General features: G+C 43.0%; 1 protein-coding gene across 2 annotated transcripts in view; it reads right to left on the reverse strand.

Annotated features, from left to right (window-relative positions):
* The window catches only part of doc2a (double C2-like domains, alpha), a 185735-nt gene that overhangs the window by 45360 nt on the left and 112409 nt on the right, over positions 1–27966 (reverse strand). For both annotated transcript variants that reach the window (XM_034206677.1, XM_034206682.1), the window contains exons 4-7: positions 22276–22350; positions 20959–21068; positions 6276–6402; positions 208–267 (exon numbers count right to left, since the gene is read on the reverse strand). In XM_034206677.1, coding sequence (XP_034062568.1) covers positions 208–267; positions 6276–6402; positions 20959–21068; positions 22276–22350 — 372 coding nt within the window. The remainder of the gene's footprint in view (positions 1–207; positions 268–6275; positions 6403–20958; positions 21069–22275; positions 22351–27966) is intronic.

Genomic DNA, 27966 nt, shown 5'->3' on the forward strand with positions numbered 1-27966 from the left:
AAGTTGTAATTCCCTTTCCAGGGTTATAAGAGATGCGAGCTATGTGAACATTTAAACAATGTAATAATTCAGCATTACCTTACCTCAGCTTACTGTCACTCTTCATTGGTTTGATTCAAATATTTCAAGCGATTCGTTGTCCTTAGCGATTATATTCTTTATTATTTAATGATTTTTCCAAATATAAACAGAAACATGGACTCTTACCTCTCTTAAGTAGCAGGATATTCCTCGAAGGGCTTCACCCATGGTGGTCGGAGAGGGGAGCTGGAAAGAAAGTAAATGAAAAGTGACGCTTCTTCTTTTGTGTAGAGACCAATACCACAATGTGAAAAACTCAATTAATACTTTTAAAAGAAGTAGCTGGGATGACCTTTAAGTACCAATTGTCTGCAGCATTGTCACCTACAATAAGTTGTGTCCTTTAACGTGAGGCCAATGCACAAGTGCCTTAAACCTGCATTTAGTCTTGCCAGCACTTTGAACCCGGCAATGTTTAGTACCAGCAAAAGTTTTATTTTAGAAATGTATACTACGTGTTATGGTGTGCAGGAAGCAGGACCCAAATGCAGATTTAAGTGACAAAATAATTCCTTTATTTCAAGGCTACAATATTCAGAGAAAGAACAGAACACTCACCGCAGTTTACTCACAACACAAGACGAACCGCCACTGAACACAGGAAGAGACAAGACTAAATACAGGAAGGGGTAATCACAAGACGAGACACAGCCGGGCAGGGGAGGAGAAACACAAGGACCACAGGTGAAAACAATCAGACAACTAGACACACCAGGGAAACTAACGACGGGAGGAAAAACACAGGAAGAAGGACCAGACAATATCCAAGGATGAAAATACCCATAACCAGACATACAAAACTACAACACAGACAGATCCTAACAGTACCCCCCCCTCAAGGGATGGATCCCAGACGTCCCAAAACAAAACCACAAAAAGTCCAAAACCACAAGCAGGGTGGGTGGAGGGGGTCCCCGGAGGAGGGACACACCACCAGGCCACCAGGACGGGCGGAGGGGGACCGGAGGAGGGACACAAAACTAGGGCCAACAGGGTGGGTGGAGGGGGTCTGGAGGACGGGCTTGGGCTGACAGCCCAGGGGCAAGGCAGAGCTTGAAAAGGGGGTTATGGAGGGGCGAAGGCAGTGGCAGGAAGAGTCAGGGGGCCGGGCCCGAGGGCGAGGACCGCGGCACTCAGCGGGCAGGGCTCGAGGGCGAAGACCGCGGCTCTCAGGGGGCTGGGCTCGAGGGCGAAGACCGCGGCTCTCAGGGGGCCGGGCTCGAGGGCAAAGACCGCGGCTCTCAGGGGGCCGGGCTCGAGGGCGAAGACCGCGGCTCTCAGGAGGCCGGGCAGAACCCGGTGTCGGCCGGACAGGAACCGGCGCTGGTGGGACAGGCCTCGGCAGGATCCCCCACGGAAGAGGACCAGGAGTTGGCAGGACCCCGCCAGGAGGGCAGTCGGTGGGACCCCCAACGGGACAGGACACAGGATTGGCAGGACCCCCAGCAGGAGAGCAGTCGGCGGAACCTCCAACAGGACAGGACACAGGGTTGACAGGACCCCCGGCAGAAGGGCAGTCGGCGGGACCCCCAACGGGACAGTACACAGGGTTGGCAGGACCCCCCGGCAGGAGAGAAGTTTGGCGGGACCTCCAACAGGACAGGACACAGGGTTGGCAGGACCCCCGGCAGAAGGGCAGTCGGCGGGACCCCCAACGGGACAGCACACAGGGCTGGCAGGACCCCCGGCAGGAGAGCAGTCCGCGGGACCTCCAACGGGACTGGACATGGAATTGGCAGGACCCCCGGCAGGAGAGTAGACGGCGGGACCTCCAACGAGACAGATATGGAGTTGGCAGGACCCCCCGCGGAACCTCCAACGGACCAGGACATTGGGTAGGGACTTGAGACGTGACTCAAGTAGGGACTCGAGAGGAGACTCGAGAGGAGACTCGAGAGGGGAACCAAGGGGGAACTCGAGAGGGGAACCAAAGGGGAACTCGAGAGGGGACTCGAGAGCAGACTCGAGAGGGGAACTAGAGAGGGGACTCCAGAGGGGACTAGAGGAGAGACTAGAGGAGGGACTAGAGGAGGGACTAGAGAAGGGAACTCGAGAGGGGACTTGAGAGGGGACCTAGAGAGGGGACTCGAGGAGGGACTAAAGGAGGGACTAGAGGAGGGAACTCGAGAGGGGACTCCAGAGGGGACTAGAGGAGGGACTAGAGGAGGAACTAGAGAAGGGAACTCGAGAGGGGACTTGAGAGGGGAACTAGAGAGGGGACTCGAGGAGGGACTAGAGGAGGGACTAGAGGAGGGACTAAAGGAGGGACTAGAGGAGGGACTAAAGGAGGGACTAGAGGAGGGAACTCGAGAGGGGACTGGAGAGGGGACTCCAGAGGGGACTAGAGGAGAGACTAGAGGAGGGACTAGAGGAGGGACTAGAGGAGGGACTAGAGGAGGAACTAGAGAAGGGAACTCGAGAGGGGAACTAGAGAGGGGACTTGAGGGGGGACTAGAGGAGGGACTAGAGGAGGGACTAAAGAAGGGACTAGAGGAGGGACTAAAGGAGGGACTAGAGGAGGGAACTCGAGAGGGGACTCGAGAGGGGACTGGAGGAGAGACTAGAGGAGGGGCTAGAGGAGGGACTCGAGAGGGGACTGGAGAGGGGACTGTGGCAGCTGGGGCCGGGACTGGGGCCGGGCCATGGCTGCTCGGGCCAGAACTGGGGCTGAAACCATGGCTGCTGGGGACTGTACTAGGTCTGGAACCATGGCCGGAAATATGGCTGTATGATCCAGTTCTGAAGCCGGAAACATGGCTGTATAGGCCGGCTCTGGAGCCGGAATTGAAGCCAGAATCATGGCTGTAAGGTCCGGTTCTGAAGCCGGAAACATGGGTGTAAGGTCCGGTTCTGAAGCCGGAAACATGGCTGTAAGGTCCGGTTCTGGAGCCGGAAACATGGCTGTAAGATCCCGTTCTGAAGCCGGAAACATGGCTGTATGGGCCGGCTCTGGAGCCGGAACCATGGCTGCTAGGACCGGTACCTGAGTACGAGCTGGCTTCCTGACCTTGCGTCTTTTAGAAGTATTTTGGAGGCTCCGTGGACCTCCAAACGCCAGGCGGGATCCCAAGAAAGGGTCAGAGAATGGAGACTGTGTCACGATCTGTCTTTATGGTGTTTTGTCTTGTCTTGTCTTGTTTCATGTTGAAAGGTCTTCACTTCCTGTCTTGCCTGTTTCTGTCTGCGTTGTGTCTTGTTTAAATCTGTCTGTGGTTCCCGGTCGTTAGTTTCCCTGGTGTGTCTAATTTACCCGATTGTGTTCACCTGGTGTCCCTGTGTTTTCTCCTCCCTCCTCACCTGTGTCTTGTTTCTGTGATTAGTCTTGTGTGTATTTAAGTTCTGGTTTTTCTGTTTGTCTTTGTCGGTTCGTCTTTTGTCATGACTAGTTCGTCGGTGAGTGTTCTGTTCTGTCTGTGTTATCACCTAGCCTTGAAATAAAGGAACTTTAACTTTAATCTGCATTTGGGTCCTACCTGCTTCACACACCGTGACAGACTGGCACTCAGGGATGCGTGAGAAAACTCTGAGAAACTCAGGCAATGAGCCTCTCAACCATGGCATGTTGTCCACCTCCATTTGTGCCTTTTTGAGGACAGCCTCTTTGTCCCTTTTAGCCAAGGTTCTACTCCATTCAGCATAATGACACTGAAGAGTGTACTCTAGGGATAACAAGTCCAAATCAAAATTAAAATCCGCTGGGTCCATTGTTGGTCGGTTCGTAATGTTACGGTGTGCAGGAAGCAAGACCCAAATGCAGATTTAAGTGACAAAATAATTCCTTTATTTCAAGGCTACAATATTCAGAGACAGAACACGCACACTCACCGCAGTTTACTCACAACACAAGACGAACCGACACTGAACACAGGAAGAAACAAGACTAAATACAGGAAGGGGTAATCACAAGACGAGACACAGCCGGGCAGGGGAGGAGAAACACAAGGACCACAGGTGAAAATAATCAGACAACTAGACACACCAGGGAAACTAACGACGGGAGGAAAAACACAGGAAGAAGGACCAGACAATATCCAAGGATGAAAATACCCCTAACCAGACATACAAAACTACAACACAGACAGATCCTAACAGTATGGGTACAGTTCCAACCAGAAAGTGGCCATATTTGTACTCCCAGTGGGCTGATTTTGACTACCATGAGTAGGGATGCGACCACTGGATGCATTTTATTTCAAATAAATAAGCACTCTTTCCAATCAAAATGATCAAAATTAGTCCCCTAAAACTTCAAAATCGATGCAAAATGTATCAAAATCAGCCCACCGGGACATGTATTTATAAACGTCATGCAGATGGTGCAAAATGCCGCAGCAAGGCTTTTAACTGGCACACGGAAATATGACCACATTTCCCCCATTTTGGCTTCGCTCCACTGGCTGCCAATATATTTTAGGATTCATTTCAAAATCCTTTTATTTACTTTTAAATCCCTAAATGGCATGACCCCACCATATCTTTCTGAGCTGCTACACCCTTACATGCCCACCCGCCCTCTCAGGTCAGCTGATCAACTGCTCCTGAATGTGCCCAGAACCAAGTCAAAGCTCAGAGGGGACCGTTGCTTCTCTGTAGTGGCTCCCACACTGTGGAACGATCTGCCCCTGCACATCAGACAGGCTCCCACACTGTGGAACGATCTGCCCATGCACATCAGACAGGCTCCCACACTGTGGAACAATCTGCCCTGCACATCAGACAGGCTCCCTCACTGTGGAACGATCTGCCCTGCACATCAGACAGGCTTCTCCCACACTGTGGAACGATCTGCCCCTGCATATCAGACAGGCTCCTCCCACACTGTGGAACGATCTGCCCCTGCACATCAGACAGGCTCCTCCCACACTGTGGAACGATCTGCCCCTGCACATCAGACAGGCTCCTCCCACACTGTGGAACGATCTTCCCCTGCACATCAGACAGGCTCCTCCCACACTGTGGAACGATCTGCCCCTGCACATCAGACAGGCTCCTCCTACACTGTGGAACGATCTGTCCCTGCACATCAGACAGGCCTCCACACTGCCTGCTTTTAAATCGCTTCTTAAAACCCACCTCTTCTCCTTAGCATATTAACATATTTTAGAGCGTTGCTTTTATTGCTTTTAAATTGTCTATTGTTTTTACTTGTACTTGTTTTATGGTGTGTGAGCTGTGCTGTATTATTTTTTTGTATGTTTTGTTTTGTTTATTTGACTGCACAGCACTTTGGTCTGGAGGTTTAAAGTGCTCTATAAATAAAGCTGTATTGTATTGTACTCCTCAAGAACCCCCCAAACCACTCCAAATCTGCCAAACCATTTTAAACTATTGTCCACATCGGCTTTAATGCTTATAAACGCAGCTTATTCTAACAGTGGACATTTCCCAACATTTGCAAGTTAACATCCGGCAGTTTCTATGTGCTGTATATATTTCTATCATAACAGTTTGTAGTTCACAATAAAACTCTATGAGCTGCCAACTAGACTTATTCTCTCTATTATCCAAAGAAAGAAGACTATGTGAAAATGGCACTCCTACTGATTTATTACCTTAGTAAACAGTAACCTGATTAGTTTATGGTACTAGTATTTAGTTTTAAGTCTTCTTCAATAAATTATGTTCATTTAGTCAATAAAGGTACAGTTTGAAGTACAATCGACAATAAAGCATCATATGGTTTAGGGCAGGGCAACTTTGAGATTGACAGGTCATTACCATCGTTTTGTTGTGTTTAAGTCTTACAACCTTAACCTTTTCTAGTTTGTGTTATCACTTCGTTAAAGTTAATGTAACAATTTTGATCGTCTACCTAATGTTCAGAATTAGGTTAGACTTAGTCCCACCTTTTGTGTCACTTCTGGTTACGGAAAAAAATATGGCATTGGACAAAAACCACGTTGGCGACACATTTAACCAAGATGGCGGCAACCAAAAACCCAAAAGGTGACAGCGACCAACCAAATTGGAGTTGGCCACCAAAAACAAAGATGCAAACAAAAACGATATTTTTTTGAATCTTTAACTCAATCCTTCCCTACCGCTTTGTGACCCAATTACAAAGCTTTTTGAAAGCACTCTGGTCTGTTACAAAACAAATGTTGTTATCTCTCACTGATTCCTGCACATATTTCCTTTAGGAGACCCCATTCAGGTTAGATTAGGTATGGGTGTGTGTGCGTGTGTGTGTTTACCGGAGGCGGGTGCTCCAGGCAGGTGTGGAAATGTTTCGTCTGGTCGGGTTTCACACGTTTCAGAGGCACCCGGGACTCTCCGATCAACTCATTATGAGTCAACTTATCCTCGTCACACACTGTCAACCTGCGGAGGAAAGGAAGCAAGGACACAGGAAGGTTCAAACAAGGAGACAAGAGGAAACAAGCAGAGAAGAGAGGAAACAAGGAGACAAGAATTAAGAGAAAACAAGAGAGACAAATATATGGAACAATGAAACACAAGAGAGGAGAGGAAACAGAGGAGGAAACAAGGAGAGAAAAGGAAAATGTAACGAAGATTTTAGAAAAGAAGAGAGGGGGAACAGAAGAGGAAAAGGGAGAAAGGAAACAAGGAAACAGTAATGGGCAGAAACAAGACAGGAATTAAGAGAGGAAACAGGAGAGGAGAGAGGCGACAAAAAGAAGAGAGAAAATAGGAGAGAAGACATGGAGAGGACAGAGGAAAACAAAGAGATGAGAGGAAACAAGAGAGGGAATAGGAAAGTAAACACACAGAAAAAACAGCAGAGGAAACAAGTGAGAAGTGACAATCTTAAAGAGAGAAAACAATATGGATTAAGAGGTTTTCCAAGGACAAAAGGAAACAGGAGAGGAAACAAGGAGAGAGGGAACAAGTATATATATAAGAGGATATACGGAGATGAAACAAGAAATAGGAGAGGAGAGAGGAAACGGGACACAAAAGAAGAGAGGAAACACAAAACAGGAAACAAAAGAGAGGAGAGGAAACAGACAAATAAACAGGTAACAAGAGAGGAAACGAAAAAAAAAAAAAGCAACAAAAACTGGATACAAGGAGATAGGAATCAGGAAATAAGGAGAGGAAACAGAGCAGGTTGTACAGCAGTAAACATGTGTGTGCTTCAGAGCCACAGAGCTGACAGCAGCTTCAACAGAACAAACAGACTTTACATGTGGAGGCTGACAGTGTGGAACAAAGCAGAGAACAGAGAACACAAACATAAGCTTTGAAACATCAAACGTCACTGGAAATGTATTCATTCAGCACGAGAGGAAAATATTTATATTATTTATGAAGCGAATCAGAATGAGATTTGATGCCGTTTGAGGTAAACGTGTCCAAAGGTCAGCAGCTTTCTATCCTTTCATAATGGATATATTTATTTTTCTTGTTTATTTTCCCTTTGAATGTCCAGTCGGCAACATTTTCTTTAATATATTCTAGATCCATTTCATGATTTTCTTATTTTTTTTTTGTATTTATTTTGAACTGTCTGGAGACTTTAATACCTGAATTTAAAAATACATGTAAAAGTTAATAAGAATACTTAAAAACACATTGAAAAGAAAAGTAATACAGAGTCAAATAAATAAATAAAGCAGAAATATGAACTAAGTATACAAAACAAAAATAAAATATATATTTTTTGTATTGATTAATTAGGGCCTACATAAGTTGTTGTTATTATTATTTTGGTACATATAATTGCATATTCATTTACTTATCAAGACTTTATTATTTTTGGCAGGTTTGTCCTTCATAATTTGAGACATTTTGGTTTGAGTTCAATTTGTGTGAAGCTAAATTTGATCTGAAATTGAAATTCTCCAAACTTAAATACAAACTATAATCATCTCCAGCTGGTGTGCATCCTTTGAAAGACAGGTTTCACCAAGATTTTAGTATAATTGAGTTGTAATCATATTTTAGTATTCAAAACAAACTGCTTACACATTCAGGAATACAAATATGATACTGCTAAATAATTTTTTTAATTGTAGTATAGCAACGTTTGTCTTCCGTATGAATAAGCCAATTGAAAAATAATTAAAAAGTCCCCTCTCTTTCCAGAACACTATTAAAGTGTGAAAGAACAACACACACACTTCCAGGTCCGAGCTAAAACCACCAAATGTGTTTCTCTTGTTTTAAAGCAGGGTGAGTCTCAGAGGAGGATGTTTCTGAGGAGGCAGTGGAGCAGGAACAGGGAGACGCTCTGCTACATTCACACGAACATCACTAATTAACTTTGACAAATGCGTTGTTGAGGAAATACAATTGCTGCCATAAAGTGAGGAGGTGTTTGTATTTCCTCTTCATCAACTTCAAACACACACATTAGTATGCAGAATGCTGCAGGACTCATTATTTACTGTTGTCATCAACAAATATGATATGATAGATTTATTATTTACAAACAAAACTGACAGAATAGTTAAAACCTACAACTTCCTGACTGGTCTTTCTGACCATAATCTTGTTCTTTTTGCCAGGAAACTCACAAAAAAAGGTTTATGGCCACATCTAAAACCCCTGCCTTCGGTTCTCGCTTCATCCCCAAAAACCTGCAACAACGTTTTATGGATGCAGTGAAAATGATTGATTGGGGGGACACTCTCTCCTCTGAAGACATTGGTGAAAACAGTGATCTGTTTATATCTCAAATTAATGATACAAAGTCTTCCTTCTCAAGGAGAGGGTGCCTTAGGGACAGGAAGGAACATCATCTTCCCCGGCTGAATCTACAGTGCAGGAATCTAATGAAATCTGGAGACCACCTATTAAAGCAGAGCTTGAAATCCGGACTATCCACTGACAGACAGAAATGCACTCATGCTCGTAACAAGGTAACACTAACAATAAGACAGGCCAAAGCTAACTTTTTCATCAATAGAATTGAAGGTGCGAAAGGTAACGGTAAAAACGTTTGGCAAATCTTAAATAAACTATTAGGTAAACAAACCAAACAGGAAAATAATGTTCTTGAATAAAAAATCAATGATGCTCTGATAAAAAGACCCTGCAGTGTTGGCCAGCTCTCTGAATGAGTATTTTATAAATAGTGCTCTGGACATCACAAAGCTCTTCCTGCCATCTGGGGTCTCTGTGGATACTAAAGCACCCAGATATTGTTCTAAACTGTATTAAAGTAAACAGGTATTATCTTGAACTGTATTGAAGTGAACATGTATTATTTGGGACTGTTTTGAAGTAATCTTATATATATAAACCTTCTTACCTACAACTCCATAAGGCAGATATCGCCAACACACACACATACACCCCCTGTCTCCAGCACACACACATAAACTCCTTGACCCAGATATCAGCAACACACACACATACGCCTCCGCTTATCAGCATGCACACACACACACACACATACACTTCCCCTCACTAACACACACACATGTTCTTTTTCAAGGTCTCTAAGAAAAAGCTACAATGCACCCGTAAAGAGGTGACATTTTTGGGCAGAGTAATCTCTCCAGCAGGTACAGGCATGTCAGCAGCACATCAGGAACACATTTTAAACCACCCCAAACCCAAGACAGTCAAAGACATGCTATCTTTTCTGGGTCTCACAGGCTACAGCAGACACTACATCCCAGAGTATAACCCAAGAACAGCTGAACTCAGAACACTGATCAATGAAAAAGGCTAGCGCAATCTCACTGCCACACTGAACTGGACACAAGCTGCAGAAGCTGCGTTCATTTCTCTCAAACAATCCATGTCCCAGGTCACCTCTCTCGCCGCTGCATCCTATGCATTGCCATTTTTCCTTGATATTTCTGAAAGTGAAAACACAGTAAATGGTATTCTATTTCAGAAAAAGGGGGGATGTAGGTCAATACTGATGTACATTAGTATCACACTGGACAGAGTGGAGACCAGAGAACCTCCATGCACGAGACATGCAGCAGGTATCTTGAACAAGATTTCACACATTGTGATGAGACACCCATTGACAGTACTGACAACACATAGCATTGTCTCTTTTGTGAACTCAAGTGCATTCACAATGACTTCCACCAGACAGACCAGGTTAGAGAAAACTCTGACAAAAGCACACATCACCTACACACATGAAGGAGTTAACAGCGCAGACACCATGGTTAGCGGAGAACCCCATAGGTGTGAGGAAAGAATCATCCAGGATGTGAAGATAAGAATAGATCTCAGAGACGAGCCTATGCCACATGCAGAAAACCTGTTCACAGACGGCTGTTGTTTCAGAGACCCCACTAACGGGCTCCAAGCGGCCTACGGTAGGTCAAACAGCTGAGGGACAGTTTGAGGAAAGAGCAGCAGGAAAAGTAACAGGGAAAGTCTCAGCACAGTTGGCAGAAGTAATGGGAGTCATTGCAGCATTAGAGCTATCAAAAGAAAAATATGTAAACATCTATACTGACTCAGCATATGTTCATGGTGTCATACATGTGGAAATGCGCCAGTGGATGAGAGCAGGATTTGTAACATCCACCAATACCCCCATCAAACACGAGAAAGAGATCAAAAGGCTTGCAGAAGCAGTAATGTTACCCAACAAGCTAGCTTTACTCAAGTGTAAAGGTCACAGCACGGCAGACAACTACTTGACTTGGGGTAACAATGTAGCAGACAAAGCAGCTAAAGCCAAAGCAGGGTATACACCCTGGTTTCAAATGCTTGTTGCAAAATCTGCTGACTTACTGCCCGCAGTAACAGATGATACTCTCAAAGAAGCTCAAGCAGCAGGGTCGACTCAAGATAAAACAGTATGGTTAGACAGAGGAGCTACCGACAAAGACGGGATATGGTACTCCCCAGATGGGAGACCAGTGATACCCCCAGGATGGGTAAGATCAATGCTTAAAGAAGCACACGGCCCAACACATTGCAGTAAAACTCAGATGAGCAGACACCTGACTCACTGGTGGCACCCTTACCTACCGGACATGATAGCTAAGTACCTGGAAGAATGTGTAATTTGCTTAACCCACAACATCAGAGCTACTGTAAAACCACACCAGGGAAAGTTCCCTTTACCTAAGATGGCAGGAGAAGAAATCATCATTGATTACACTGACATGATTGACAAAGTAAGAGGGTTCAGGTACTTACTAGTTGTGGTAGATGCATACACAGGTTGGCCAGAAGCTATGCCATGCAGGAGAGAGGATGCAGACTCAGTGATCAAATTCCTAGTCACACATTACATTCCACTACATGGGTTTCCTAGGAAAGTGAGGTCAGACAATGGCAGCCATTTCAAGAACCATGACCTACGTACAGTAGAACAGTCCTTAGGACTGAGACACAGTTTTGGAGCAGTCTACCATCCACAGTCACAGGGAAAGGTAGAAAGAATGAACCAGAACATCAAACAGAAACTCAGCAAAGCATGTGAAGAGACAGGCATGAACTGGCTAGATGCCTTGCCTCTAGCCCTCATGTCAATCAGAAGCTCCATTAACAGAGGGACAGGTTTCTCCCCATTTGAGCTGACACATGGCCACCAATTCCCGGGCCCAGGAGCCTTGAGCGTAGGAAAGGAAGTAGAGGTCATGTGTTCAAAACCATACTACCGGCAACTTAAGGGCTTGGTATCAGGTTTCTCCACACAGGTTACGGACGCCAAAGGGGGACCCGAGAAGCACGAGGCCAACACAGCAGAGTTCGTCTGGCTGAAAGTCATCAGGCCTAAGTGGCTCAACCCCAGGTTTTCCGGCCCCTACCGAGTGACCCAGAGGACATCCCATGCCGTCCGCCTAGAAGGAAAGGGGGACAACTGGTACCACTAGAGCCAGTGTGCGGTCGGGAAAACACCTGCGAGGACCCTAGACGACATCAGGACGGACCTGGCCCTCGTCAAGGAAATCGACCCGGGAGGCGCCATCAGCGGGCCGGAGTATCGGAAGGACATCAACAGCGGGCCGGAGTATCGGGAGGACATCATTAGCGGGCCGGAGTATCGGAAGCCGCGATCAGCGGGCCGGAGGAGGAGGATCCGGAAGACATCTCTCTAGCAGGCAGCCCAGAAGCCGCCGTCAGCGGATCGGGGGGGACAAAGACACGGCAAGCCAAGACGGCACAGGGGATTCGACTCTCCGCTGAAACAGGTTGATATAGCCGGTGTGGAGTTTGTTTTAATATCCCATTTTTTGAGGAACTCTGTTTCACTATCCCATTTTTTGAGGAACTCTGTTTCACTATCCCATTTTTTGAGGAACTCTGTTTCACTATCCCATTTTTTGAGGAACTCTGTTTCACTATCCCATTTTTTGAGGAACTCTGTTTCAATATCCCATTTTTTGAGGGACTTTGTGTCACGATCTGTCTTTATGGTGTTTTGTCTTGTCTTGTTTCATGTTTTATTTTGAAAGGTCTTCACTTCCTGTCTTGCCTGTTTCTGTCTGCGTTGTGTCTTGTTTAAATCTGTCTGTGGTTCCCGGTCGTTAGTTTCCCTGGTGTGTCTAATTTACCCGATTGTGTTCACCTGGTGTCCCTGTGTTTTCTCCTCCCTCCTCACCTGTGTCTTGTTTCTGTGATTAGTCTTGTGTGTATTTAAGTTCTGTTTTTTCTGTCTGTCTTTGTCGGTTCGTCTTTTGTCATGACTAGTTCGTCGGTGAGTGTTCTGTTTTGTCTTTAGGTGATAAACCTAGCCTTGAAATAAAGGAATTTCACTTTAATCTGCATTTGGGTCCTACCTGCTTCACACACCGTGACACTTTGTTTAATAACCCATTATTTGAGGGACTTTGTTTAATAACCCATTATTTGAGGGATTTTGTTTATCAACCCATTATTTGAGGGACTTGATTTATCCCATAATTTAAGGGATTTGTGTATTTTTAGCCCATTGTTTAAGGGAGTTGTTTTATTCTACAAAAATATGTGTTAAAGGTTCCAGGAAATGTTGAAGGTTTTTTTTAGGGCAGACACAGTAATCTCTCTTCAGACTCCGAGCGAAACGAGCACCTTTCAGAAGCGCCTAGAAGACCTCCGTGAGATAGGTCATAAAACCCGGGTAGCTCCCTCACCCCTGCTAACTTGGATCAGTTGGTGGAAGACTACTTATATATGTGGGGACCCGCATTTACCATTATCAACCTATCGCTTAAAATCAATCACTAACCAAGATTGGAATAACTCCTGTTTTACTTTCCAAATAGGCCCTTTTATCATCACTCAACATCTGAACGAGGGTAGATGTCTATTTAAATACTCCTCATACTCAAGAGGGTTTTGGCACATCTGGGTCTCAATCTCCCTCAGGGGGCACGTTTTGTATTTTGGGGAACCAAGGTACGATCGCATTGACCATTGGTAATATACGGTTTAAAGATACCAGAAGAATTGGAGCTAACAGCATAATTATGTACGGGCGCTAGAGAAAGGTAGCAGGCCTGGGCCTCCTTTTTACCATTATAGTAACGATAATTTTCATTGTCTGTGAAACTAATGATGTTCTTTCTCCAACCCCCACCCCTGAGGAAGAGATAGTAAGGACCAAAAGAGGGACTAGAGTAACCAGCCTTATGTCCCCAAAAATAACCTTCACTCTCCAAGAAGGTAGCGACGGAATAGTGGACATAGATCTGTGCGCGATCGCCCCATGTTCCAACTCTGACAAATCATACTCAAGTCTCGCTATGTCTGCCTCACCCCAACAGTATGCAATATATTCACCGACCGAAGGTCCACAGGTGCAAGTTATGCCTCTGATTCTCCCTTTAACAGGGAAGATAAGGGATCTATTACTCACACCCGAGGATGTAAATGCGAATCCTGGTCTTATGTACTAGTTAACTCTGGTCCGACAGACTGGGGATATACGCCTAAATTCAAATCAGCAAGGATTGTTGCGTCACTAAAACGTAGAATGAAAGTCATTAGAAAGAACCCTACCTCTCCCTGTTCTACAGGAAGATGCAACCCCGTCTTAATTATCCTAAAAAGGGTGGAGATCAGCGATACAGGTCTATATATTTTGGCAGCACATGCAGGAAACAAGTCACCCCAAGGTCTGTTTAAGATAGTTGTCACTCCAAAACCAGCAGTAACTCGCCCAACTATAACCGAGGTACACTATATGTCCAAAATTATCTGCGGAGATCAATGTACTAGCGAAGTTGAACCACTAGACATAATTAAAATGGCCACGGGTTTTACTGATGATAACCTATGGTTAAAATGGGTTGCTGGGACTGCTCACGAACAAATGGTAGGTGATTGTTTAGCTTGCGCGACCGCTCGTCCCCACTTGATAACTGACCCAGCTCCTCTCTTCCCTTCAGATACCTGGGGTTACAACTGTATGTTAAAACTTACCCAAATGGCTAGCCCATCAAACTGTACAACCTTAGCCAGCCTTTTCCCACCGATTGATAATGACACGAAAACAGGGCCCTTTACTCCAAGAAAAGGCAGAGGGGGATACACTTGTTTCAAATTAACCAGCGCCTCCCCTAAATTTAATCTGGGTAATGTTTCCTCTGACTGGTGCAACAGCATTCTAGCAGGTAATATGGTAGGTCATTGGGCCAGGGGTGGACTTTACTATTATTGTGACGGCCGACGGTTGTATACCAGAATTCCGGAAGCATCAATAGGACTTTGTGCAATGACCCGCCTCCATGCCCCTTTGACATTACTAGGTGATAGGTTAATTCCCCTCGATGCGAAACATGTCTCGAACGGTCAGTTAGCTAACCGACGGCGAAGACACGTCTTAAACAAAAGAGACGCAGGGGTCAACTTTGACCTTTCCAGTAACTCCCCTACTTACATTTACTCCATAGGAGTCCCTCGGGGGGTCCCTAATGAGTACAAATTAGCTGACCAGATCGCGGCAGGGTTCGAAAATATTCCTATCATTTCAGCTATTATTCCCATTACCCCTAACAAAAATGTAGACAGGATTAACTTTGTACATTACAATGTCCTCCATTTAGCAAACCTCACTAGGGACGCAGTAGAAGGCCTAGCTGAACAGTTAGAGCCTACCTCCCTTATGGCTATACAAAATAGAATGGCGTTGGATATGCTTCTGGCGGAGAAAGGGGGTGTTTGCGCAATGTTCGGTGATATGTGCTGCACGTTTATTCCCAACAACACGGCGCCTAACGGCTCCGTGACTAAAGCCTTAGAGGGTCTACGCGCCCTATCTAAAACCATGCATGAACAATCAGGGATCAACAATCCTATGGAGGAATGGATGACAAACATGTTTGGTAAATGGAAAAGTTTAATAATGTCTCTTCTAATGTCTGTGGCTACTTTTATTGCCATTTTGGTGAAATGTGGTTGTTGTTGTGTGCCTTGCATTCGCTCATTGTGTGTTAGATTAATCAGTTCCACCATTGAGGGAAAAGCTGCCTCTTCCCCTTCGTACCAAATGCCCTTGTTGGCTTACGCATCGGAGGGGGAAGAGCACGATGACTCAGCCGACAAGGACAAGTTTTTTTTAACATATTTTGGTCTCCCTCCACTGTCATAAGAAGTTGTTATGATGGACTGTTCCTAAAGGTTTAAAAGTGCTCTAAATCCCAGCGACTGATGGATTTATATAAATGTTGGAGAACAGACAGTAGAAAAAATGACAGTAGGGTATGTTTCAAATGCTGTGTATAAGTTGATCTCTGAAGGAGAGATCAAAAGAGGGATTAAAGCACCCAGATATTGTTCTAAACTGTATTAAAGTAAACAGGTATTATCTTGAACTGTATTGAAGTGAACATGTATTATTTGGGACTGTTTTGAAGTAATCCTATATATATATATAAACCTTCTTACCTACAACTCCATAAGGCAGATATTGCGAACTCACACACATACACCCCCTGTCTCCAGCACACACACATAAACTCCTTGACCCAGATATCAGCAGCACACACATACGCCTCCGCTTATCAACACGCACACACACACACACACACATACACTTCCCCTCACTAACACACACACATGTTCTTTTTCAAGGTTCTTTCTGGGGCCAATAATCCCAAGCACCAATATATCTGTGTACAATGTTTGATACCAATATATCTGTGTACAATGTTTGATTGTGTAGGAAAGAATAGTTTGTGTGAAACCTTCCCTGGGAAATTAAAGGAGTTGGGTCCGGTGGAAGATAAGAAGTGGCTCTCCACCCCAAAATATATCCATATATACTGTTGTGTAGTCATGCAAAATGCCCCCTGTTTCTGACTGGCTGGTCCCGATACCTGTATCGCACAGCAGTAGAACTGGGAGTCCAGAGTACTCTGTAAACTTGTATTGGTGTTTTTTACCATTACAATCAGATTATTGTTATAACTTTTATGCCGGTGTTTTGAACTCCCTCTTTTATCAATCTGACCAGGCTCATCTAAACGGACGGCGCGGAGCAGAAGTGGGCTTTAAGCCACCACTACTGTGTCTGCCCCAACAATACGCATCCAGTTTTTGACCTGGAGGAAATCACAGAGGTGGAGGTAAAAAATATAATCTTAGGGTTAAAAGGTTCTAAGGCTAGGGATGCAGATGATTTAGACACCAACTTTATAAACACCAGAGGTGGGACCAAGTCATTGTTTTGCAAGTCCGAGTCAAGTCTCAAGTCTTTTCGTTCAAGTCCGAGTCAAGTCTCAAGTCTTTGCGCTCAAGTCCAAGTCGAGTCTCAAGTCAGGATGGGCAAGTTCAAGTCAAGTCCAAGTCCTAAACTTTGACAAAACGAGTCTTAAACAAGTCATTATGTGCTTTTCACCAAATGTAATGACATCGATCAACAGAATAATACTTAATAATCAAACTGCCCTTTATTAGTCACATTAATAATTTAATAATCCATTTTCTCTCTGCTGGTAAAGTAATGTGTTTTTCTTCTATTTGAAGAGAGATCAGTAAGACCAGGCTACCATGACGGTTTGATTCAGAAGGAGTTTAATGTATAAGATCCCTGATGTTGAGGTAACCAGAATGTTTATTTCCACTGTGTACAACATGTTATAAGGGACCCACAATCTATCTTTATGCAAGGGATAATGTGCAGCCAGGCGGTCTCTATGGGGAAAATAACACCCAAATCTAGGTCCCTCTGCAGGTGGTACTTTAACTATATTTTGATGCTAATACTTTTGTACTTTTACTTGTAACATTTTGAATGCAGCACTTTTTATTGTAACAGAGTATTCCTACACTCTGGTACTTTTGTACTCAAGTACAAGATCTGAACTTCTCACACCTCTGACAGTAAATCCTGAGTGGTTACCAAAATAAAGGTAACCAAAAAAGGTTATTTTCATTTTACAAATCCTGCACTCAGCTTTGCTTTCTCCAATATCATTGAAAAGCAGCCAGATGCTGCTTCTTTTTTCGGATTTCGCTAATTTCTTGACTTTTTCCGACACGCTTGCATTTAAATCCGTCTCCCCGTCGCTCTGTGCAGCTGGCCTGTACCACTACACCTGCTGTGCCCCCCACCCTTCTTTCACATAATGGTATGATCCTAGTGTGTCCTCGCATATGATTGGCCGCATGGTGGCCCAGCTAAATAAAGACCCGCCCCTGCCTGCAAGGATTCTCAGTAGTGATGGGAATTCCGGCTCTTCTTGGTGAGCCGGATCATTTGGCTCGGCTCACCAAGAAGAGCCGGCTCTTTCGGCTCCCAAACGGCTCTTCAGTTTACCACATAATATACCTTTTAATTCAATCAAATGTAGCCCTGTTTTGACTAATTAATGATGTATATGTGTACACATATATCACTTAAATTATTCAATACATCCTTTGTACTGAAGTATTCAAAAGTGAAAATTACATGTTTAATTTAAATGATTTGCTGTGGCCAAATGTTTTCATTGCATTTACAGACCCGTGTAACTCTCTGATACCACCCAATGAATGCACTGACTTGCTTGTAGAACCACGCTACACAAAACAGATAGCAACACCTATAAAAACTAGGCTATTTTAAAAAAGGGGCTACTGTATCGACATTTTAAAATTATATTTAAAGAAAAGGCCCTGACAAAACAGCAGGGCTCTATTTCAGTAACTATTAGCTATAGAAACCACTTCCCCCTGCATGAGAGGGGAGCTTGCTCTGAGATCATCTCCGTCCTCCGTGTTTTATTCTTATAGAATTAAGAAGAGAAGTAACAGGGCAGAAACCCTCCTTTTTACGCAGCGGTCCAGAGATAGACATCAAACGGCGACACATATTCAGTTGCCAGTTACTTTGGCATTAGGGCAGGGATATCTAGATACTTTCCAAGGTTTGACATAATGAATTGTGCTACTTTTAAAGCAAGCAACGATGTTTTCAAATCTGTAATCAAAAAGCTCCTCAAAAACACTATCGAAGCAGTTCCTGCCGTTGCTACGTTAGTTCAAACAGTAACAACGGACTATTTTTCTTAGCGGATGCATGTCAATTTAAATAAATACATACAACTATCAATAAAATCATTTTCTAAATCCATAAAAGCATTTCAATTAATATTGGGAGTCATGTCGTTACTTTGTTGAGAATGTGGCCATGTAATAAGCGGGATAATGTGCACATTGCATAATGTGCCTTCATGCCGATCTAGATCCCTCCGCAAAAAAAACAAAAAACGGCTCGTTCGCGGGCGCGAGCCAGCTCCTGTCGTTCACTTAAAAGCCGGCTCGTTCGCGACCGACACATCACTAATTCTCAGCAAGAGTAGGAGCGGCTGAAGATTCTGCTCTCCCCGACGGGAGTCTTCTCTTCTAGCGGCAGCTCGCGATCGGCGTGTTGGAGACCCCTGAATTAAAGTATCAAGTCACCTCAAGTCAGAAGGCTCAAGTCCAAGTCAAGTCCTGAGTCATTGGTGTTCAAGTCCAAGTCGAGTCGCAAGTGTTTTGTGATTTTGTCAAGTCGAGTCTCAAGTCATAAAATTGGTGACTCGAGTCTGACTCGAGTCCAAGTCATGTGACTCGAGTCCACACCTCTGATAAACACACATATCGACGGTCTAATAAAACCAATCCCCCTACCTTGTCAACCCTGTTGGGGTTCCACAAGGTTCCATTCTTGGACCGTTACTTTTTTCACTGTACATGAATGACTTGCCTAATGTATGTCCTGAGTTGAATGTGCAAATGTATGCCGATGATGCGGTCATCTTTGTACACGGGAAAAATACTGAAATAATCACACCCTGTCTTTCAAATGCTTTGGACAAGGTTCAACACTGGCTGAACAACATTTGCTTACAGTTAAATGCAAAAAAAACAGTATGCATGATGTTCAGTAAACGACCAGTCAAAATCGAAGGATCCAACGTGTTTTTAAACGGAGCAGAAATAGAAGTAGTCTCCCAGTTCAAGTATCTTGGAGTCATACTGGACTCAAACTTGACTTTTAAGAAACATATTAAGAAAGTATCCAATACCGTTAAATTCAATTTGCAACATTTTAAACAAATTAGACCCTTCTTAACTGTCAATGCTGCAAAGTCATACCTCCACTGTATGATTCTATCCCACATTGAATACTGTTCTACAAACTGGTCGTTTGCTTGTGCCATAAACCTGAAACCGATAGAACAGCTGTACAAGAGAGCTATCAAGGTGTTTGACAGAAAGACAAATTCATACCACCACTATACCATCCCTGAAAAACACAATTTCTTCTTTTGACCATTTTAAGTCTTTATTTATAAATGTTTACATGGACTGCCCCCCCCCCCTTCAGGGGAATTCATCCACAGAAAACACACTGGACGCTGCACTAGGTCAGACACCAGAGGAGACTGTGAAGTCCACCACAGACGGACCACTTTTGGACACAATGTACTTTCCATTAAAGGCAGCTCGTTGTGGAATAGCCTCCCAACTGAGATACAGCATTGTCCCGCTCTCAATAGCTTCAAAGGTCAACTCAAAGAATGGTTGAGAAACAAACAGACGTGCAATCAGCACTAAATGCACTTTAACACAGGGGTATCTCCTCCTGCACTTTATATGTCGTAACTGCTACATTGTACTGCCATGTGGTAAATGCTTGTATGCTGCTCATGCTCTTTCTGCATGTCATGTATTTATTTTTGTATATAAATGTCATGTTCTTATATGTTGTATGTGAGGGGACATGTGAGGATGGAAATTAGTTCTTGTTTTAAAGTGTTCATCGATGTGCAAATGTTGGACACGAGGGTCGCCGTTGTCGGTAAGTGTGTTTGTGTATGTGTACGTGCAAACTGTGTATATGTACGGAAGCCAAGTGTTTCTAATATTTCTGTCAATTGATTCATATATATATAATATTTTTCCATTAGGTTTGTTCACACTGCCTCTGCCTCATGTTTAGTTAAGATTAAACGTCTGCTCCTGAGCTCCGTAATTAAAGTCTTTCTGCTCTGTTATTCCACTTATTTTGATTATGGATGGTGGCCCCCCCCTCTGTGCCTTCAATGGGAACAAACATGAATTCATCATTACTGAGCTGCAGCATGTTGGAAATCCACATTAAAAATAGCAATTTTCATCAAACGCCACCTCTGATTACGCTCCAATTAAACCCAATCTGAAGGGTGGTTATTGTGTGTGTTTACATGCAGAGAACGGGGGAAAGATCACTTTCCTCCTGAGCTCCATTTATTCTTTTTCCTGCTCTGACAGGTACATTAATGGAAGAGGACAACTGAGCTTCATATCTGAATGTCAAGATGTCCCAGAGCCTGATTAATCGCTGTAAGAGTAATCAGTCTGAAATTAGATCTGATCAAACTGGGAACACACACACGTGCAAACACACACACACACACACACACACACACACACACACACACACACACACACACACACACACACACACACACACACACACACACACACACACACACACACACACACACACACACACACACAACACACACACACACACACACACACACACACACACACCTGAGCGTCTTCCTGTGCATGTCTTCTTCTGTGATCCCGGAGTAAGTGAGCGTTTCATTCCAGACCGGATTCAGAGAGTTACGGATCGTCCTCGTCTTCAGCTTATTGGCCTGAAGGACACATACATAAATGTGATTTATTATGCTCCGGTCAATATTCCATAATATGGAAGTCTTCTTTCAGACAAGTGGATATAAAACATACATTATCCACATTAAGGTGTCTATTTCAGTTAAATTCTCTATTTGTGTCTGTACATTTCTCATAAATACAATAGAAGCCACCTTTACATAATGCGTCATTTGCATATTTAAGCGTTACATTCCAGAAAACTTGTAATAACAAATTCATTGTGTCTGCACTGCAGTGTGTGCAAAAAGTATGGATTTTACAATATATTTAAAGAAGGTTTTCTGAACCAGAAATCTCCACTTCAGTAGCACTGACATGTAGCTTTCTACAGAGGGCTGTATTCAAATATCATTCAGTGCCTGATTTACTGTAAAGAGCAATTTATAACTAAAAACACTTTTTTTTTTTTAATGGTTGTTGACAGTATTCTCTGTATGTAAAAGCCATAATTGGACTTGTTAAAGAGGACATATTGTGCTCTATTTTCAGGTTCATATTAGTATGTTGTGCCTCTACTCTACTGTGTTCAAAAAGCTCTTTATTTTTCTCATACTGCAGCAGCTCTTTTCACCCTCTGTCTGAAACCAGAGCCCAGTCTGCTCTGATTGGTTAGCTCTGTTGTGATTGGTGAGATGTCCCGCCCCTTAGCTAATCATGTATAATGTGTTGGAGCGCTAGCCAATAGAAGTGCGAGTGTTACGCAGTGATGTCACTATGTTATAGAAGTAATCAAAGGAGTCCAATGGAGGCGTTTCAGGGGGGGAGAGTGTGGGAGAGGAACTCCCTCTGGAGGGAACACAGGGATGTTAGCCTTTGCAGACCATTTACATGCACAAAAACTATAATACAATACAAGAAAGGGAAAACCAGCATAGAACAGTTTTATATTATATTAAACAGAGCAGCAGAGAAATCCTTTCAGTCAATTCTCCAGTTATTCTGTATGCTCCACCAGGCAGCTGGGTGAGGAAGATTGCATTTCATGGCATTTTAAAATGATCTTATCTGAAACTGGCAGTACTTTACTTCACTATCAGTGAAAAAGGATGTAAATTATTTCATTTCCAATACTCAAACACAAGAGTAACATGGAAAAAACACAGGGTCAGGTAACTGAAATATAATCATTTGATTTTCTGTTGAATTATTCCTTTAAGTTCAGGTTGATGAGTATCAGAGTCTCACCTTGCAGGCTCCGGGCAGCAGGTGCAGTTTGACGTACGGGTCGGACAGACCGTTGAAATCCATCGGCTTCAGACCCTGAAAATAAAACATTAAAAAAAGATTAATTATGACGGCAAAGTCAGGTGAGCAGATTCTGGTCCGGGTACCAGGGGTGGAAAGGTAGTCAGTCCTAGTAATTCTTCAGTCTAAAAATACTCCTGAGTTCAAAACGTTAATTAAAGTACAAGTATTATACGCAAAATGTACTTAAATTATAAAAAAATAATTATTCATAGTGTAGAATGTCTCTATTTTGAAAGTGGCGTTTTTTTATTATATAGTATCAAAATATAATAATAAAAAAAATACATATAATACACATTTATGTTAAATATGGTCAATGTGGAGCAAAGGTTAGCTATTTGTCAACTATTTAGTAAATTAGTAGTCATATTATTTACGGAAAAAGTTACTTCAAGTTTGAAATTCATGTAGTGCATTAAAAAGTAAAACACTTTTTCTAAATATCAGATTAAAGTGAATACCTTTGGGTTTTGGACCGACAAAACAAGACATTTTTCGATATTTTTCTAACATTTTCTTCTAGACAAATTGCAAAAATAATCTACAATAAAAGTAATCGTTATTCCATAATTATTGAGGCATTATTGTGTTCATTACAAATCTTGCAGCTGGTGAATTAGAGCAAAATGTAATTACTGCTGGGCACTTTGATAGATAGATAGATAGATAGATAGAGACTTTATTGATCCCAATTTGGGAAATGTTTGCATTGCAGCAACATAAAAAACAAGGCAATGTACATAAGAGAAATTAAGACACAAGAAATTAACAGTCTATAATAAAACATCATAATTTCTTAGTTCAATATAGTCTGAATAAATAATCTAAATATTTAAATCTATCAGATAAATGCAGTAAAAAGTAATACATTTGTAATTCAAGCTAACTCTAACCTCATATTTTCTCTATATTTGCCGTGTTTGATAATGAATATAGTAATAAAAAGGTAACGTATGATAATGAATCACATTACTACACATCCTCTGTGTTTCCTGACCCCCCCCCCCCCCCCCCCCCCCCCACCCGGCTGACTGATCTTCTCTGATATGACGTGTTAATAATTGTGTAAATAATTCAGTATAAAGAATAAAGCAGTAGGACAGAGGATTTTAAACTATGACCGCAGGATCAAACATCAGCGGGACTGAGATGATCCTGAGAAATGACTCCCAAATTCATCTCAACAGCTTTGACATTTGCAGCGGTGGCAGAGAGACAGATTTATTTTTCCGGCGATATTTTTTTAATGAGGTTGAACCGCAGGTAGAGACTGTGACCTACAGACGTGTGTGTATTCATAATCTCACATACACAACTATCATACAGTATAATGTACCATTAAATCCAGGGCTGGAATAAGAACCTAGGGTAATAGTTTGTTGATATTTGCATGTAATTATATTTATTTGGAGTATTATTACATCCAAGGAGAATTGTAATGTTAGAGCTAGAACACATTTATATTATTTAGTTTTAATTTTTTTATTTATAAAAGCACCCTTTCATTCATGACAGACCTTTACTTATTTATATAGAAAATGGTGTAGCCATAAAATGAAAGAAAACAGGGATATACAGTAATGCCAAATCAATGGAAAATCACATGGTTTGAAATATTATCACAAATGTATAACAACAATAAAAGTAGGAGAAAAAAACAGAATGTCCAACACAATAAGGAAAATAAAATGAACTGAATAATAATAATAATAATAATAATAATAATAATAATAAAGCGCCTATATGATAATAATCCTGCTGTGATTTTAAACATTTCTTAAAAGGGATATTTTTCTGGTATCCATCATTAGTCTCACCTTTCTTTTTAGTTCTACGTGGATCTGGCCCTTCCTACATCCAGGACATGGTTAAACCGTACACCCCAGCACGTGCACTACGCTCTGCATCAGCCAAACGACTCGCTGCACCCGCACTGCGAGGGGGACCCAAGTTCCCATCAGCAAAAACACGTGGGTTTGCTATCCTGGCTCCAAAATGGTGGAATGAGCTCCCCATTGACATCAGGACAGCAGATAGCTTACACATCTTCCGGGGCAGACTGAAAACTCATCTCCTTCGACTCCACTTTCGAGCAATACAATTACTAACAAAGCACATATACTAATAAAGGACGGGCTTATCTAAAGCCAGTTGAGTAGCACTTGACATGTTTTAGCTCTATGAAACCTGCTGTACTTAGCCTATATGATTCTGTTTACTTCAAGTTTGTATCTTCTTGGTCGAATGCATTTATTGTAAGTCGCTTTGGATAAAAGCGTCAGCTAAAGGCTGCGGTCATCTGTATCCTTTGACCCCACCCGACAGAGGGAAACCATTTTGAATGTTCAGTGTAGTGAGTTGCAGAGGAATTTAAACGTGCAAGGAAGAAACGATATTTAGGATTTAATCTGTCAGATAAAGTGCTTCACTTGGCACAAACTCTCTAAAGAACATAACATTTCTGTTATGTTTTGCATGGGGTTTTTGTTGTTGTTGTGTTTTACTTGTTGTGTGCTCCTTTTACCCCTCACTACTCTGTTTTTCCGTCTCTGCAGGGCTGGGTTGCGTTCCGATAATCCAAAAATCAGCTCCTAAATTCTAACTCTATCTCCTATTCCTTGACCTCTGAGTGAAACTTCACGAGGTTAAGGGATAGTGGATAGGAGAATTCAAAAGGATTTAGGAGAAGAGACTGCGGTACTTTAGAGAATCCGAATGCACTTTCACTATCCGACGTGTTTATGATGCTTCAGCGGACGTCATGAATGTGCGTCTGCTGCTGTGGGGAAACTATGGAAACTACAGTTTTCTATACACCGGACTACAACATGGATGTTTAATAAGAACGAGGGACTACTGTAAACTCATCTAGAGACTCTGCACCGTGCTCTGATGCTGTTGCTTTATGCTTTATGAACGTGGACAACAGAGAAACATATTCTTCATGACCAAAGTTGGAATTGAAATAAAAAAGGAAAGTGAAACTTATGCTCGTCACCCTCTCCCTCCGGTCCACATTAATACAAATGATCCCAATACGTATGATTGTATGAACTATTAAAAGATCTTAAAATAAATACAAATGTATTTATTATAAACGTTAGTCCTTAACACCTATCACTGTGTATATCACCATTCAAACATCTTTTAAAAGTTGAACAACCCCACACAGCTCAGTGAAATGTTGACTTTATTTGATCATTTCAGTAAAAACTAACGTTCATATTTCTCTTTTTGATTATAATACTGATGAACGTTCAGAACAAAGCACTTTGGCAACTTACCACATACGTTTTAAAATGCGTAATAAGCACCGTAACTTTCATGATATAATTTCTGCCATTATCGTTTGTGTCCGTGAACGGCCGACTGTTGAGTGACGGCAAATGCTGCGGCTGCAATGCATTGTGGGGCAGCATTTTCTCCTCTCCTTTCGGTTAGGGAGGTCCAGTGGTTCCTAAGCTAAAGGAGGTTATAAAGGAAGTTTGAAACCTCCTTTCCTTTCATTTGGAGAATTGGAACGGCACTTATCATGGCTGCCAGTGACGTACTTCCGGGTCATTTCACTCCGTTAGGAAGGTTCCTAAGCTAAATGGACTATTGGAATGCAACCCTGGTGTGTGACGGGGGGCGTGGCTGGTTTACTCCTGGCTGCAGATGAGGCACACCTGTCCCCACTCACTTGATTAACCTGCTCTTTAAGAGCCTGGCCCTCACCTCACTTCTCTGCCAGAGTATTTCATGCTGTCCCGCGGTCCAGAGTGCCTTTCTGCAGCCTGGAGTCTGTTGTTGTTCACTTTGCAGTTAGTTAAGGAGTTCTTTTTGAGTTTTGGTCGGGAACGTTTTCCCGCAGCTTTATTTTTGGATTTACTACGGCCAGCCAAGCTCCCTGTCGTCAGTACCTGCCTTGGACTACCTTTGTTTATTAAACTCATTGAAACTTTATTTTTGTCAGTCTCTGCTTTGGGGTCCCAGTAGTATCTAAACGTCACAGAATACTCTGGCCAAAATGGACCCCGCAGAGAATGAGAGACTCAGGGAAGCGCTTGCTGCTCAAGGGGTAATGATAGGGCAACATGACAGAGCTCTGCAGAAAGTTATGGAAGCGATTCGGGATTTAACCGCCAGTGTGACCAACATCGGAGGCCGTATGGAACAGGTCGCAGCACATCTCTCCACACTCCCGCTGACTGCCGATGCTCAAGCTACAGACCCTGCTCCTCCACCTCAGGCTGATCCGGAACGACAGCCCGGAAATCCTCGTGAGCCCTTTATCCCCACACCCGTCAGGTATTCAGGAGATTTAGGGTCTTGTAGTCAGTTCTTACACCAGTGTAGTCTTGTGTTTGAGCAACAGCCTTTCACTTATTCCACTGACAGAACTAGGGTTGCTTTCAACATGAGCCTACTGAGTGATAAAGCAGCAGCATGGGCCCTTGCCATATCTAACAGCAACTCGCCTATTAGTCAGTCTCTGTCGTCTTTTACTGCAGAGATGCGTAGAGTGTTTGATCATCCAGTGAGGGGGAAGGAGGCTGGTAAAAGACTCCTTTCACTCCACCAGGGTTCAGGCTCTGTTGCTGATTTTGCTATTGATTTCCGCATTCTTGTTTGTTTGTAGCCTTTATTTAACCAGGTGAAGCCCCTTGAGATCAAAAGATCTCTTTTTCAAGGGTGACCTGCAGGACATTAGTTACACATGTAACATAAAAACAACAGAACAACAATAAGGATGACATACAACATAATGTACAGGGTACAGTTTACAAACTCTATTTACAGAGACAGGTACCATGAGTATCAAACAGCATGTCACCCAGCTGAGTTTTAAAATGATGCAGGGGAACCAAAGTGCTCAGTTTTAAACATGTTTGCAGACTGTTCCAATTTAGTGGAGCTGCACAACTAAAAGCTTTCTTCCCTAAGACAGTCCTAGCACTTGGCACATTTAATAAAACAACATAATGAGATCTCAGGCAATATGTACTTTCAATTCGTCGAGAGATCAGAGAGCAGATATAAAAAGGTAGTTTACCCAACATGGCTTTATAGATGAACATGTACCAATGACTGAGCCTCCGTACAGTTAGTGAAGGCAGACCTGCCTTGGCATACAGGGTACAGTGATGAGTAAGTGCTTTACAGTTAGTAACAAATCTCAGGGCACTGTGATAGGCGGCATCTAACTTTTCCAGGCAATGGGCAGGTGCATTCATATAGATCAAATCACCATAGTCCAGCACAGGTCAAAAGGTCACAGTGACTAGCCTTTTCCTAGTCTAACCCTAGTCCTCAAAAGAGGACTTGTTTCTGAAAAAGAAACCTAGTCTAACCCTCAGCTTTTTAAGCAGGTTATTGACATGAAGTTTAAAAGTAAGACAATCATCAAGCCAGATACCTAGGTATTTATAACTGGTAACCACTTCAAGTACTTGTCCTTGCATAGTAACAATATCCAAAACAGGCTCTGGTGTCTTTTTAGCTTTTGAAAATAGCATTACCTTGGTTTTATCAACATTTAAAATAAGCTTAAGTTCAGCAAGCTGAGTCTGAATAATGTTAAAAACAGCCTGTAATTTAACACCAGCCTCCTTAATGGAGGGACCTGCACAATACATCACGGTATCG

This window comes from Gymnodraco acuticeps, unplaced genomic scaffold (genome assembly GCF_902827175.1).
Source record: "Gymnodraco acuticeps unplaced genomic scaffold, fGymAcu1.1, whole genome shotgun sequence".
In the NCBI taxonomy this organism is placed as follows: Eukaryota; Metazoa; Chordata; class Actinopteri; order Perciformes; family Bathydraconidae; genus Gymnodraco; species Gymnodraco acuticeps.